This window comes from Corvus hawaiiensis, chromosome 2, assembly GCF_020740725.1.
Source record: "Corvus hawaiiensis isolate bCorHaw1 chromosome 2, bCorHaw1.pri.cur, whole genome shotgun sequence".
NCBI classification, from domain to species: Eukaryota; Metazoa; Chordata; class Aves; order Passeriformes; family Corvidae; genus Corvus; species Corvus hawaiiensis.
The window spans coordinates 90,932,008-90,946,858 of NC_063214.1; the positions used below are offsets into that span (position 1 = coordinate 90,932,008).

The 14,851-nt window shown below is 38.0% G+C and overlaps 1 protein-coding gene across 2 annotated transcripts in view; it reads left to right on the forward strand.

The window, feature by feature from the left end:
- Positions 1–14,851, forward strand: part of ATP10A (ATPase phospholipid transporting 10A (putative)) — a 114,327-nt gene that overhangs the window by 82,712 nt on the left and 16,764 nt on the right. For both annotated transcript variants that reach the window (XM_048325031.1, XM_048325039.1), the window contains 7 exons: positions 113–330; positions 1,802–1,996; positions 3,473–4,034; positions 9,322–9,425; positions 9,597–9,723; positions 11,926–12,110; positions 13,470–13,791. In XM_048325031.1, coding sequence (XP_048180988.1) covers positions 113–330; positions 1,802–1,996; positions 3,473–4,034; positions 9,322–9,425; positions 9,597–9,723; positions 11,926–12,110; positions 13,470–13,791 — 1,713 coding nt within the window. The remainder of the gene's footprint in view (positions 1–112; positions 331–1,801; positions 1,997–3,472; positions 4,035–9,321; positions 9,426–9,596; positions 9,724–11,925; positions 12,111–13,469; positions 13,792–14,851) is intronic.

The window sequence follows — 14,851 nt, forward strand, 5'->3', positions numbered from 1 at the left end:
GGAAGCACAGTATAATATTAAAATCAGACCATTTGGAAAAAAGTCACCTCTCCCTCTTTCTAAGCCACTTTTAACATATGCAACATTTGTCCCTTTTTATTTTTACTGATAGCCAAACGCTTAGCAATGTACCAAGAACCTGATTCTGAGGAAGAAGAGGCAGCCCCAAAAGGAGGAACTCTGTCCCAGCGTGACAGTATCTGTAGCCATCAGAGCATCAAAGTGATACACAGGAGCCAGAGCACCAAAACCCACCGGCGCACAGGTAGCAGAGCTGAAGCAAAAAGAGCAAGCATACTCTCGAAGCACACTGCATTCAGTAGCCCAATGGTAAGTCATGAGAACTAAATGCCCAGTGTCCTGTATCTTGTAATAGAGCCATGTCCTGAAAAGGTAAAGAAATCTGTAGCGCAGATTTCTTTATAGATTTCATCTTGGTGTTTTTACTTCTGTGGTCACAGCTGTTTGTACAAAAACAATCAAGTGTTGGCATAGATCTTATCTAAATGCCTTGTCTGTGGGAACAAGCTGGAGGTAAAGACAATCTGAAACGTTTTAGTTATACTTTGATTTTGAAAAGAAAATGTATGTCTTTTATCTACAGAAGCTGAGAATAGCATTGAGGTGAAGGATTTAAATTGCTCTGCATATGCCTCTTCTTTTCTCTTTTGTCAGGGGATTTTAAAACTATCAAGTGCTGGGGTGGACACCACGTATTCCAATTCTTAGACACTGTTGACGTACACCATAGCATAGTTCTTAGTGTGTTTCAGTGGTTATCTGTCGACTGCATGTATTGTATTTTAAAAAGTAAATATCTTTACATTTCAAAATGTTGGTGGCTTTATGTCCTTACAACTTCATTTGGTTTGTTTTATACTGCTGTAATTCTGTGTAAGTTTTACATGAGATGAATGGTAATAAGAGGGGAGAGGAGCCAAGTCGTGTCCATTTAGGGGTTTTGCATTGTTGCACTGTTGACACAAATTCACCCTTAGAGCAAATTACAAATATAGACCAAGAAAGATGCTGTTTTCACTGGTGGCACTTCTTGATTTCAGACAGGAGTAAGCTCTTTTGATAAAATTCCAACCTGCAGTTTTTATGCGTGGGGTTCTGTGGTTGCCCATATTCATCAGCTGCTGTGCATCAAGAGATAAAATTCTACTGAGAAAAGAGGCTTAGATCAGTTTATCTTTTAATCTTTTGTATCCTTGCCTCCCTCTGTGTTACGAAATACCAGAGTTTGCTCTGACAAGAATTATATTAAATAAGTAGAAAATACTGATGAAATAGAGTTGAAAGTGCTCAGTGTTTCAATGTAAAAAACCCTCATGAATTAACTTCAAATGTGTGGATGGTTGTTGTTCTCTAACAAACAATTGAAGATGGTTTCATTTTCCTGTGCTGATGTAAAGCCAAACTTTAAATGTCATTGCTGTCTATTTTTTCCACACTTTTGGTCTCTGCAGTGTACCATACTTCAGTATTAGATAATAAATGTCTTGAATTAAACAGGAAAGAGGGAGAAAATTTAGTATGTAACTCTTCTCCTATCCACTACCTCCAAAGTAGATAAATATTGCTACTATAAATATTTCACATAATTTCTACCCATAGACTCACTGTTAACTGTTTATTGTCTAGAATGGGTGTGTTACAGTTCTCTCCACCTCTACTCTGTGGTGTAAGGCCGCCACAAAACTCTTGATACTGACACTGCGTTGGATGCTTTAATTGCTTGTTGCTGCTTTGGAAACATGTAGAAACACAGATACTAATCACTGGTATTTGTTACTAGGAGAAGGACATCACACCTGACCCAAGGTTGTTAGAAAAGGTGAATGAATGTGCAAAGCATCTGGAGGTCATGAGGAACCACGAACAGCCATTATCCCATCTGAGTCCAGAACTATGTGACATATTTGACTTCTTCATAGCTTTGACTATATGTAACACAGTTGTGGTGACTGCACCAAATCAGCCCCGACAGAAGGTAAGGTAAAGAAAAAGGAAAAGAGTTCAGGCTACTTTTGCCTTTGTACTAATTTATCTTGTAAGGTAAGGAAATGAAAACCTCCTGTTCTAGTGAGAAACCGCTGGAACGAGTTGTGAGATGACTCGTAGAACCACTGTGTGACTTGAGTGAGTTTAATAATGCATTGGCTGAATGGAGTATGTTGTCAGCTATTTCATTTGCCTCCATGGCAAGATATGCTTTCATCAACAATTTCAAGATACTTCTGAAACTCTCCTGATTTCTTGTACTGTAACTTATTCATTTAATAAGCATAAATATACAAGTATGTGAGGAAACTAATTTGTAAATGTGCAAAACTTACCAGAAAGGGATATAAGCTGTCAGTGAATAAATATTTCATATGTATGGATTAAATTAAGAAAAGGGTGAGACATTTTTTAAAAGTCTAAAAAGAGAAACGTACTTGAAAAACATCACTTAAAACTTTCAAATTATGTAAAAGATGCATCTTAAGCTCATTATGAAAAATAATGATCGTTACTGCTTAAATTGGCCTTAACTAGTGTCATTGATGAATGAGAATTTCAAGAACGCAATCCCAAGATGATCTGTAAGACAAAACTATAATGGAATGTAATATTAAAGCTCACCAGCAGCTGGAATTTCCATTCTGGAGAAAATTCTGCACTTTGCTTCTGTTCCAGATTGGAATAAAAAGTGAACTAGTCTGCAAAATTATGTGGTTTTGTGCCAAGGAAACATTTGGAGAATGCTCAGTTCTGCTGTTTCAGGAATGCTACACTGTTACACAATAATATAATATATATTACTAAGAATATGCTATTATTATTAATAATACTGTATCTTTGGAACAGATCTGTTTGAACTGAAATGAATGATACGTCTGAAGCAAAATGCTTCAATGCTGAAAGAGACAGGGAAAATTACTTATCGCAACATTGTCTTTTGAGAATATTTTCAACATTAGCATATTCTCATTAAACTTTACTTAATATTTTCAACATTGGCATATTCTCATTAAACTTTACTTCTACAAGATACCACCCTTCTCAACAGAAAAATATTGCATTAACTTTTTTTCACTACCTTCACTGAATATGCACAAGGGATGACAAGGTTTCATATTAATGGTAGCTTTTAGTATGCACTGCTGATGGTGGTGGTGCAATATTGACAGACTATCCATTAGTCATATCTGAGGAGCTGAAAGAAGAAAAAAAAGTTTTAATACAAACATATGCTCTTTCATACACAGATACAATTTTGAAGTTCTAGTAAGTTTTTTTGTTGTTGTTGAGTCAGTGTTGTCCATTTACTTTCCTTTCTCAAAATACAAATACCGTTACTTTTTGCTGTCAAAGAAATTTTATTCTTTATTTGGAGATGCTTAGACTGGCTATCAGTGTCAGAATTCTTGTACAGCTTTTCTTTGGCATTTGTTCATTGGTGCGTTTTGTTCTTCTTCTCAAGGTTAGAGACCGATTTTTACTAAAATCTCCAGTAAAAACCATTGAAGACTTCATACGAAGATTCACTCCAAGTCGCTTGACCTCTGGATCTAACAGCAGCAGTTCATCTAGTCTAGCTACAAGCAAATCAATGCACAGATTTGGTTTAAGCGTGCTTTCATCTACATCTACGGATAGCACTTTATTAAAACTGGAAGAGAAGCTGGCATACTCTGCACAGATGAATAACAATGGCTACAGCTCGCAGCAAGGCAGGACAGCTGTGGGGGGTGCACCTGAGGAAGGAGAACTCCGTTACGAAGCAGAGAGTCCAGATGAAGCTGCCCTTGTCTATGCAGCAAGGGCATACAGCTGTTCTCTGGTTGGAAGGCTGTCTGACCAGGTATCAGTGGAGCTACCTCACCTGGGAACCTTAAGCTTTGAAGTATTACATACGCTGGGCTTTGATTCTGTCAGGAAGAGGATGTCAGTAGTGGTCAGGCATCCTCTCACAGATGAAATAAATGTTTACACTAAAGGAGCAGATTCAGTTGTTATGGATCTTCTTCTGCCCTGCTCTTCAGGTACACCTCTTACTTACCTTTGGGGGGGTTGGGAGGCAATTAGTTTCTGAAGATCTCACTGCCTCGTCTAGCAAGTAAACTTGCCTGCTTTCATTTGGTAGAGTGGCAACCATTACCCTTCTTTTATAATACTCTGTAATTATAGCAAATTTTCTGTAACTAATTGCTGGTTCCTTACCTCACAAGAATGAGTGAAGATAATTTCTGTAGAAGATCTCCTACTAGAAAACTTTATTTTAAAGGAATTTTTTGCAACTCTGCCAAAGCAATTTACATTTCTTTAGAAAAACCTGCCTGGCAGTGCTTGGACAGTTGAGTATTTTATATGAAACTGAAATACTTCTTATTGCTGCTTCCCTCAGTTTCATTTTTAAGTCCTTACGTCCTTTTGATGCAATATGTCGCATTAATCAGCACGTTTATTGGTGTTTAACTACGATGCTAAAGTGCAATGTGACTCAGTCAGCCATCAAAACAGAAAGGCTGTGGCAAAAGATGGAAAGATGCTGTTCAGACAAGAAATCTTGGCTTCAAATACATAGTTGACTAGCAAGCAATAGACATGTAGCTGTGAACATGGAATTTCCCTAAAGCATGGGGAATTCTCCAGCACCCAAATGTCCTAGGGAGCAGGGACTACCTTAAATAGCTACATGTAATCAGTTGGTTTCAAGAAGAATCCTGTAAGCTTTCAGAAGTTAGAGGAGACACAGGGGTTCCAGTTTGCATTAATCAGTTTGCATCTAATTTACTGTATTTTCAACACTGAATTTCATCCAGTGTTTAAAGATTACCCCAATATGAATGGACAGAGCCCCAAAGTGCTAGAGGTACTTCCCATGTTTCACTAATGCATTGACTTTGTGGTTACTTTGACATGAATTGGAGTAAAAAATTGTGAAAGGCTTACACTGTGTAGTTTAACGAAACACAGGAAAATGTTGGCATTAGTTTTCTGGTTACAGCCATATAAATCAAAGCTGAGCCAAAAATATCAAGAACTTGTCCTTAACTAACAACAAAGTATTCATGAATAATTTTTTAGCAAAGATCTGATATGACAGAAGGCATGTAGAGCATCTATGGAAACTTCTTTCCTTCCAAACTACTAATAGCACTGAAAATTTCCAATACCTAGGAAATATTGATTACAAATTAGTTCTCAGAATGAGAACTGAGCATTTAGAAAAGAAAAAAATATTTTATGCCAAGTCTTAAATTTTTTTGCCACCATATAACAGACTATGTTCGAAGCTGCAGTGTCCATTCACAGTAGACTCAATGGATCAAGGAATTTTCAGGGAAATTTCAGGCTGGTCTAGAACCCACCTAGGTAAAAACAGTAAGGCCAGTTAGAAAATAAAAAAATGACAACGTTATCAGTGGTGATGTACGTCAGAGAAGAAGAAGCACAGTTCCTGAAGGTCAGTGTGGGAATGAGCAATGTCTGTAGCTGGACAAGTACAGGTGCCACCATCATTACAAGCAAACAAATTGAAAGTGGTTATGAAATTGTGCAGGAGGTTTTTTGTTTTGGTTTGGGCTTTTGTTTGTTTGGGTTTTTTTTAGCCCAGATTGAACTATGAGTTCTGGTGTGCTTTGGTTTTGCAAGCAATATAAAGTGCAGCCACTAGAACACCGTAAGCAGTTCCCCTTGTTTTCTAGTCCTCTTAAGCCCCTCCCAGCTTCAGTAATTCTGAGTTTCAGCAGATCTGTCTGAAAAAACATTTGACATTTCTCTTGAGTGTCTTTCACTCCTGGAACTGAATTCACTGTCTGCCTGCAGTTATCCTAGTGTCAGTGGATGTAGAGGAAGCCTCAAAAGATTTATGCCGTGGCTGTTATCTATATTGTGGGATCTGTCTTTGTTGTCATCCAGTTCACTGGTAACGATGGAACATGAGTGTGAGGGGAGATGTAATGCTACGAGAATTCAGTCATTTATCATTTCAAGGAAATTACTAAAAAGTGAATGGACATGACAACTAATCCCACAGCTTGGTTTTTGCTCTCTTAGTGCTGCAGGGACATGTGAACTGCACGCTAGTCAAGTGTGTGTCTTGAGACTTTTGCCCTTAGACTGAAGGATCAAGGCATGTCTGTAATCTCCCAGCTCAGACATCACATGACATGAACCAAAGATTCCTGTTTTGGAGGAAGAGTATTTTAGAATATGACATGAGAAACAGCTTAAAATCAGAAGCAGAAGTATTATGTTTTAGCTTCCTTGTGTCTCATAGAAAAGTATAAATCGTCATGAGCTTTGAAATTTAAAAAGATTATGAATTGACTCCATTTGCTCTGCTTGGATATCTAGTTAAGACTGTGGAGCCTGGTGTATTCTGATAGCAAACAGATTTCCAAAAGCCTTGAAATTATTCCCAAGAGTGTATTGTTTTTACATTATCTCAACAGTCACTGTGTTCATAAATAAGAAAGTTACTGTTTGAGTCAGTACCCAGCTCACACAGGATCTGTGAACGTAAGTCATTGAGAAAACAATGACTGTGCTGGCTTTCTGCAGCTCAAGATTATGGAAAGAAATGAAGAAGCAGAAGGCCACTAGCTCTCTGTCTTTCTTCTGGAGAAGACTTCCTTGCTGTTTTTTCACTGGCATGGTGCGTGTGGTCACACTGCTCAGAGCAGACACTGCATCCCAGCTAAAAAGAATCTCCACAACTGGGTTTTGTCTGCAAGAGATTCCTTCCCCCCTTCTAGCTTCTGAGCACAAGATGAATCTCAGGGTAGGACTGATGAGGCACATGAACAGATATAAGGGGGTTTAGCTGTCACTGGTATGCTGGTGGAAGAGCGACATGCTGGAACTGAGAATTTGCACAGAAATTCTGTAGAATGCACATCTCTACTTGTAGAGAGTTGCTGTCTTTATTCATTGAAGGAGGTATGAGCATTTGACATTATGATTACTGCATTAACACCTGTGGTATTCAGACAGCTCTGAAGTGATTAACACCACTTAACCTTAAAGGGATAGAAACAGCTTTTGATGTGTTTAAGCAGCTATTGAAGTTTGCATCATTTGAAGTCAGTGAGCCACTAAAATAGCCACTCTCGTAAGACAATTTCATGTGGGGTATGCAAAAAATATGGCATTTTTCTCTAGAATGTTAATGTATCACAATAAATTAGGAAGAAGGCTTACCTGCTTTATTGTTTAAGTTAAAAAGATGACTCACTAATACAAGAAGCCTCGAAGAAGATTTGCTGCAGTACTTCTCCCAGAAGAAAAAATTCTTACATTACTCAGCAAAGTCACATGTGACATAAAGGTTATAACACCCTAATAGAAAAGTAGCTAAGTGAAACTGTATTAGGCTGGTGGTTCCTTGTATGCATACTTCCATATATAATGTCAGAAAGGGCTTTCCAATTGCAAATAATACTTGTAGGGATGTCCTTCGGGAATAATATATCTATATTGTCCCTTTGAAACAAAGAGTGATAGCATAGGTAGTATTAATAGGTAGATAGACAGGCCCGTGAGAATATTCCTACCAGTCAGTATTCACCACATGAACTTAATCAGAGATGGAACTGAAATGAACACATGTTGGGAATACCACAGTCTTCACAGAGTCCCTTGGGAACAACTGCATATGTATACTCCCAGCTTTGCAGACCTAGAGAGGATAGAAAAGTCTTTAAAGGTGAAAAAATAGCTTTACAGTGAGTAAAATGTTCTGATACATGGTTGAGATAAATGGAACAAAAACCAGAATATTGGGATTCCAAACTCACAGTTCCCTTATTTTGACAAAATCAATCCATGTATGTGTTTGTGGTGGAGCATCTGAATGCCCAGTTACATACTCTGCTGCTGTATAAATATGGAAGTGCTGAATGCTGTGTAGCCAGACAGATATATATATGTATGCAGTCAACATATAGCAGGATCAAATTCAGTATGAGTGCACACCGGGTAAATGGGCACTGAAAAGTATAAACTGTAAGATACTTATGCCATCTAATTTATATACCAGTATTAAGTGCTTAATATAATGGTATAGTGCCCACAGGCTCTCAGTATGAGAGGTGAGCACATTCAGTGCTGAATTGAGTCTTGAGGTACTCAGACTTCTGGTGAGGAGTGGTCACCTGACTCAGTGACTGGTTACTGTGTAAGTACCAGTAACTCAAATATTGCACTTAAGAACAGCTCCAATTACAGAATTATATCCTGAAACGATTCTACATCCCCTGAAAATATTCAGACTTTAGTAAAAAAAAAGTGTATCACATCAGGGAATAGGAAAACCTGCCAGAAGGTACCAGTCATTCTCACTCAATGGTTCCAATCTAAAAATTTACCAGCTTGTACATTTACTTTAGTGCTAGCCTTGAAATTCATATTACTTAATATTACTACTACCGTACCTTTTTCATGAACTTGTCTTTATCCTAGCTAATAAAAAACTGCATTATTGCTTGTTTTTAATCTTTGGAGACACCATTTCATGTAATAAGATAGAACAAAACGTGCTGCCATCATATTTATTACTCTATGTTGATCACAGAGTGAGCACGTTGCACCAGTCCCAGCTCAAGAGAGAAAAGAAACAGATGCTCACTCCTCGTTTTGAGTGGTTACACATGGCTTTAAGTGAAGGGTAAAGCTAAGTGGAAATTTTGCTGATGCATCTGAGGTAAAAGCTAGCTGTGAGGTCTGCAAGTGCTAATTCTCCTCTAAATGAAATCACAGTCATACCCAGAACTTGGTGTGTTGATTCAGGCTCAGAGGAAGTATCAGTACAGCACTAACAGACAAAAGGACCTTCATGCACTTAGATACACACAACAGAGCACTGTTTCCACTTCTTTCAAGATACTAGCCTTGGTGGAAAACTGAGTGCTATTTTTAAGTGTAGTTTTTCTGCACATGATGAGCTGTGGAGAAGCGGAAAAGCATTTGCTACTAGTGTATTTAAAATCATACTTCTATTTCTGACAGCATTGTTTGGTGTGAAGATTATCATGATTTCTCAAAATATTCAGGCAAAAGAAATACTTAAGGAGTAAAAAAAAAAGGTCTTTCTCACGTATATTCGCAGTGACTTTTTTGAAGAGAGAAGACAGAAAAGAGAAAAAAAAGATAATTTTTTTTAATGGAATGTTTTATTTCAGTTTCCCAGGAAATATCAACAGCTCTTTAAAAGTATCAGTTATAAAGTGCTGGTACAGTAAGTACTGTATATAAGTTTTTATTCTCTGAGGCAATTCAGCTGCTGTTATTTTTCAATGAGTAATTTATGTTTTTATTCTTATCTAGATGACCCTCGGGGCAAACATCAAAAAAAAATCCGAAGCAAAACCCAGAATTACCTTAATCTTTATGCTGTAGATGGGCTGCGCACCCTCTGTATTGCAAAAAGAGTAAGTAAATGCAGGCTTTTAGTTTGCTTTTAAGCAGAGTCTTGACAAAGATTACTGAAGGTATTTATTATTTTATTGTTCTTGATTCATAACTTCTTTTTCATTTTATTCAGTAAAGGATGAATGCCTTTGCATCATGTTGACTGTGCCCTAACATACTCTTTGTAATAGGTTCTCAGCAAGGAAGAGTATGGCTGTTGGTTAAAAACTCATTTGGAAGCAGAATCCTCTATTGAAAATCGTGAAGAACTTCTGTTTCAATCAGCACTGCGGATAGAGAAGAATCTGCATCTGCTAGGTAATGAAATGAGAGCTGGACATGAAATTAAAATGTAATAAAAATTCTGAAAGCTTGGCTATGAAATCCGTTCTTTCCCTTAAATTGTTTCTGACAGTATAGAAATTGGCTTCTGTGGGACTTTATCATGGCTGTCGTGCAGCACCACGAAGGAATGGGATATAATTAACATAAAAGACACCCTGTTTTCCTTGCTCCTGCCATAATTTTATCACTAGTGAAATAAGTGGAGTAATACCAGGGATGAATTTGACACAATATCATAAATGGGAACTGCTGCTCTAAACAAGAGGAGGATTTGGCCCAAGCTGTCTACAGAATTTCATTAGCTCAGTGCCACTTCAACATGTCAGAGACTTCCGTGACTCCAGGGACACCAGAGACATGCATAAAGCAAAGCTCATAAACTGCATCTGTGAGAGGCATCAACTTTCATATACATCAGGTTCAGCACATGCACTCAGGGCCTGTGTATTCTGTGGCAAGGGTTTGCAGTTAAAATCAGTGTATGTAAAAAGCATTGCAAGAGCTAAGTCATAGTCTTTTGAGTTGAGATGTTGAAAGCGCTGAGATTCTAAAATGTACGTATATACACTAGTACTCCATGCATCCAACTACTTTCTCTGGCAAAGAAAGTGGGACAGCCATAACACTGTTGGAGAAAACAACCTTCACTAATTGCCAGCCTGCTTGTCTCTGGGAGACAGAGCCACCTCACCCAATTTTTAATGAATTTACTGCAGATCTCCAAGGCTCAACATATAACCATATAACATATAACATATATAACATATAATGGAGAGTCAAAAAAAAATATAGTTCATTTTGTCTGACTTAAATATCCACTTTAGGATTAGGTGAATCATGCCCTTGAAGTGTCTGGTTCTCTCCCCTGACTTAAAAGGGGTGCATGAGTTGCCTAGTTCAGCCCAGAGTAATCAAGATCTCACCATGGGTGTACCTGTTGGCTCTGCCTGCAGTCTGAGGTGAAGAAAAAAAAAAAAAAAGTGAAATTGAGCTGCTAGACAAATAAGTGAGCTCTGGCCAGCAGTAAACTATCAGTTCAGTCATTCCCCAAGAAGCTCATACTGTGGTTTGTAGTTTGCAATGATCAGTCATCATTAGGTTGTGGGAATAAAAATTTAGTCTGGAATATATTTTTCTTTGTTTGGATAGCAGTAGCTTTCCCAACACTGCCCTAAGAATGTGTTTTCATGTAGATGACTGGTGCTCAGACTTAAGTGGACTTCTATTGTTAATTGGGTTTTTTTCAAGGAGCAACCATAGGAGTAATAATTAGCTGAGAAAAGTTGATTTTGTTTTTCTTCTTGTTCCAGGTAACTTGCTTGTCTGTCACTTCCTCATTTGCTAGTAGCAGGGCTTGCATTTCCTCACACTGAAGACTCTCTGACATTCAGTAGAGCACTGATGTAGCAATGGTGACACTGAGCTTGGTCCTGAGTGGCTTTTTGCCACTTTTCATATATATGAAAATCTCATCTCAGTCAACTGATTTATGTAAGCGTAAAACAGATACCCAGTCTCTTAAAAACAGGTAGAAAGATGCATTGAAAGCATGAAAATACACATTTTACTCTCACTTCATGGTCAACAGATTTATGACTTATTCTCTGCTATTTCTCATTTGGCCACCAGTGTCTTTCTGCAAGAGCAAGGAGCAGCAACAAGGCATAAAAAGGTTCATGTCTGCAGCCTAATATGCTGTTGCCAAGATGCAGTCCTGCTGTTATTCCCCTTCAAGAGAGGAATTTCTTGTGACCCACTCTCTTCTCGTGGAGAAAAGGCAGTTAAGACCCTTAGGAACTGAAAAGATCTCCAAGAACCAATACCTTCTCTAGCAACATTGAGCAGAAATGATGCAGATATAGAGCATAGAGACAATAAGCCTTGTGAACCTCCGGGACCAGGAGTGGCATCTGGTTGCTTTTAAAATATTGAATTCTGGATTTGTTGTTTATTGTTGATGCAAATGTTTACCACAGCTACTTTCCTCTCTTCTTCCTCAGTACCCCTAAAAAGCTGCCCAAATCTTGCAAGCATTGGTAGTTTAGCTGTTTCCCGGTAAAAGTGACTGCTGGTTGTTTTGGGGTTTGGTTTTTTTTAAATCTAATCTTAAAACTTCTGGGGAACCCTAAGTGTTCATTTAATACGGAATATTTTGCGGGTTTTTTGTGTACTTAGGTGCAACTGGCATAGAGGACCGTTTGCAGGATGGTGTTCCAGAAACCATTGCACGCTTGCGCAAAGCTGGGTTGCAGATTTGGGTTCTTACTGGAGACAAGCAAGAAACAGCTGTTAATATTGCATATGCCTGCAAGCTACTAGATCATGATGAAGAAATTATCACTTTGAATGCTGAATCACCAGTAAGCAGATCCACTGTAGAAGTTTACTAATGAACTAGTTTTGCTCTGTTTTCAACTTGCACAATTTAAAGTTTGATGGCTTTTTTCCTTTTCCTCTTTTTTTTTTTTCTTCTTTTCCTGCTTCATCTATAATTTTCAGGTAGGACATGTCTTTGAATACTTTTCAGTGAGTGATGCTTCTAAACCTTAATCTCATCTATCATAAACATACTGAAAACATGTAACTGTGTATAGTGAACTCCACCACGAATGAAAATATGCCATAGCAGCATAAATCACTGTCTTCGGTATGCATTCTCAAAACATCCCTAATTCTGTTTATTGGCACTAATGGGTCTAAAAAGCAACCTGTTATTAAAACATGTTGAGAAAGAAAGCAATTGATAACCTATTGAGAATTTGTGCTTTATTTAAGCCACTGAAATGTAGTATTTAGGTAACTCAGTCATTCATGTTTTCTCAGGTGGCTTTTTCTCTGGAGAGAGAAGCAATATTTAAATTCCGATGCTAACACTGAGAGGCAGAAAACTACATCTACAGTAATGCCTTGCTTCCTAACAGAGCTTTTCTAATCCTTCTGAATTACTGATCTTTCCTGTGCTCAACTTTTTGCAAGCAGTCGCAAAGAGTTTACTGATACGGTCTAACATACAAGGAACCAGACTGATAGTGCTGTAGTCCTTTTATGGGGTGATAAAATTGGACTTCAGATCAGCAGAGGAGAGGTAGGCCATCAGTATTCAGTTCCAATTTCTTTCAAAAAGGAAGAAACGATAACAGCATTTTCCATTGTTGGGTGTATCAACTGAATTGGTAAATTAATTTTCCATGGGTTTTCTTTTTAGTCATACTTTGCTGTAAGACCAATAGCACTTTTTTTGAATGCTCATGTATTCTCAGTAACATCTTCTAGCTGAGTATGGCTAGGAGAGAGATTTCAGCTTAAATAACCTTTAATTGGCCTTTAACAATGCATAACTCTTTGATCTGAGTTGTGGGCGTATACATGGTGTTCATCACCATAATGGTGTTCATCACCATAGTTAACTGGTACCAATTATATATCATTTCCCAGCACTGTTATTCTGAGAAGGAGCTAAAAGAAATTAATTTAGCGTACAAAAGTGCATGTTAAAGAAGAATTAGATTTTAAGCCTTTCTACTCTTTATTGTTGTCATACCTTGTGCAAGAATTGTGTTCAGAAAAAGTAGAAAAGAAGATAATTAGAAATTAAAACTTTTAACAGTGCAACAAATAATACATTCCCCATATTAGTTATGCCTAAACATATAGCAAACAGAAGCCTTTGAATACATGTTCTTTTCTCTCAAGCATTTGTATTTTGAATTTTTTTTCAGGAGACATGTGCTGTCTTGCTGGAGCAGTGTCTGCAATGCGTAGAGTCTAAGTTTTCAAACAACACAATAGACGGAGCTACTGGAAACATGACTGTTGGGTTCACCCCTCTCTATCCACCCTCTTCCTCTGTGCTTTCCAGCTTGGGCCTAGTGATTGATGGAAGGACTCTAGCTTATGCCCTGGAACCCATGCTAGAAGATAAATTTCTTGCACTAGCCAAGCGATGCCGTTCAGTACTGTGTTGTCGCTCTACCCCACTCCAAAAGAGCATGGTAGTGAAACTAGTCAGAGACAAACTCAAAGCAATGACCTTGGCAATAGGTAAATACCTCAGTTTAAACTAGCCTGCCCTGATGTATACTGTGTCTTGAAAATTCTGATTTTTTTGACATGCAGTAGGACCCTCCCAGCTGCCTCACAACTGAAACAGCCTTCCAGTTTTGTCTGAAAACATGTTGGACAATTCTAATATATTTATTCTAACATATTTACTCAAAACCAGGATAGAACTCTGGAGTAGTATTTAGGATTTCTTCCTACAGAAATTAGGTGATCAGGACCAGTTATGCTAAGAGGTTTTGACATGTCTGAACACAGCTGTGAAGAACTGGGTTATCTGATGCTGTGCAAAACACCATTTTGGAGTCACTGTATTACACAAAAAAAATTTGTGCTTATTGCTATTTCATCTGATCATACTTAAACTCAAGGTTCTGTATTTATCATCACAAGTCAGCCATACAGCACAGGCTATGACTTGGCCTTGTCATTATAGAGAGTGGATTTACAACTGCTATCATGCCAACGCTTACACTTCTTCCCACCTAATCACTCAATTAGCAAAGGGGAGACTTTGGCAGTTGATCTGTCTTAAATTTGACACAATCTTCCATGTTTCTATGATTTTTACACAAGTCATCCAGCTCTTCTTTCCCTGCCTCAAGTTTAGGTTCGTGTTTCATTAGAAGATACAATTTCAGCATACACTGTCATAAATACACTTGCTTTCATCTACCTGTATTGGTTAATTATAGCTGGAACATATGTGGGTGGGACCTGCCCATGGGAAACCCTAAGTACATATAATAATTGCCAGATTTGTGTGACACCTACATCACCAAGTACATGCTGATTATCATAATCTTTATGCTCAATATATCTAGCCCAGATATGCCTCCCTCCCACTGAATTTATATCTTTGGCTAATTGACTGTGGACATAATCATTTGCATATGTTGTAAAAAACATCTGGCTCGTTAACTTGAATTATCCAGAATGCTTAAAAACACTAGTGGAGACTGAGCAGCTTGTATTTTCACTCTTTCTGAGTATCTTGAGCCTATGGGTTGAGCTCAAGCTCCTGCTCTGGCTTAAAGCCTAG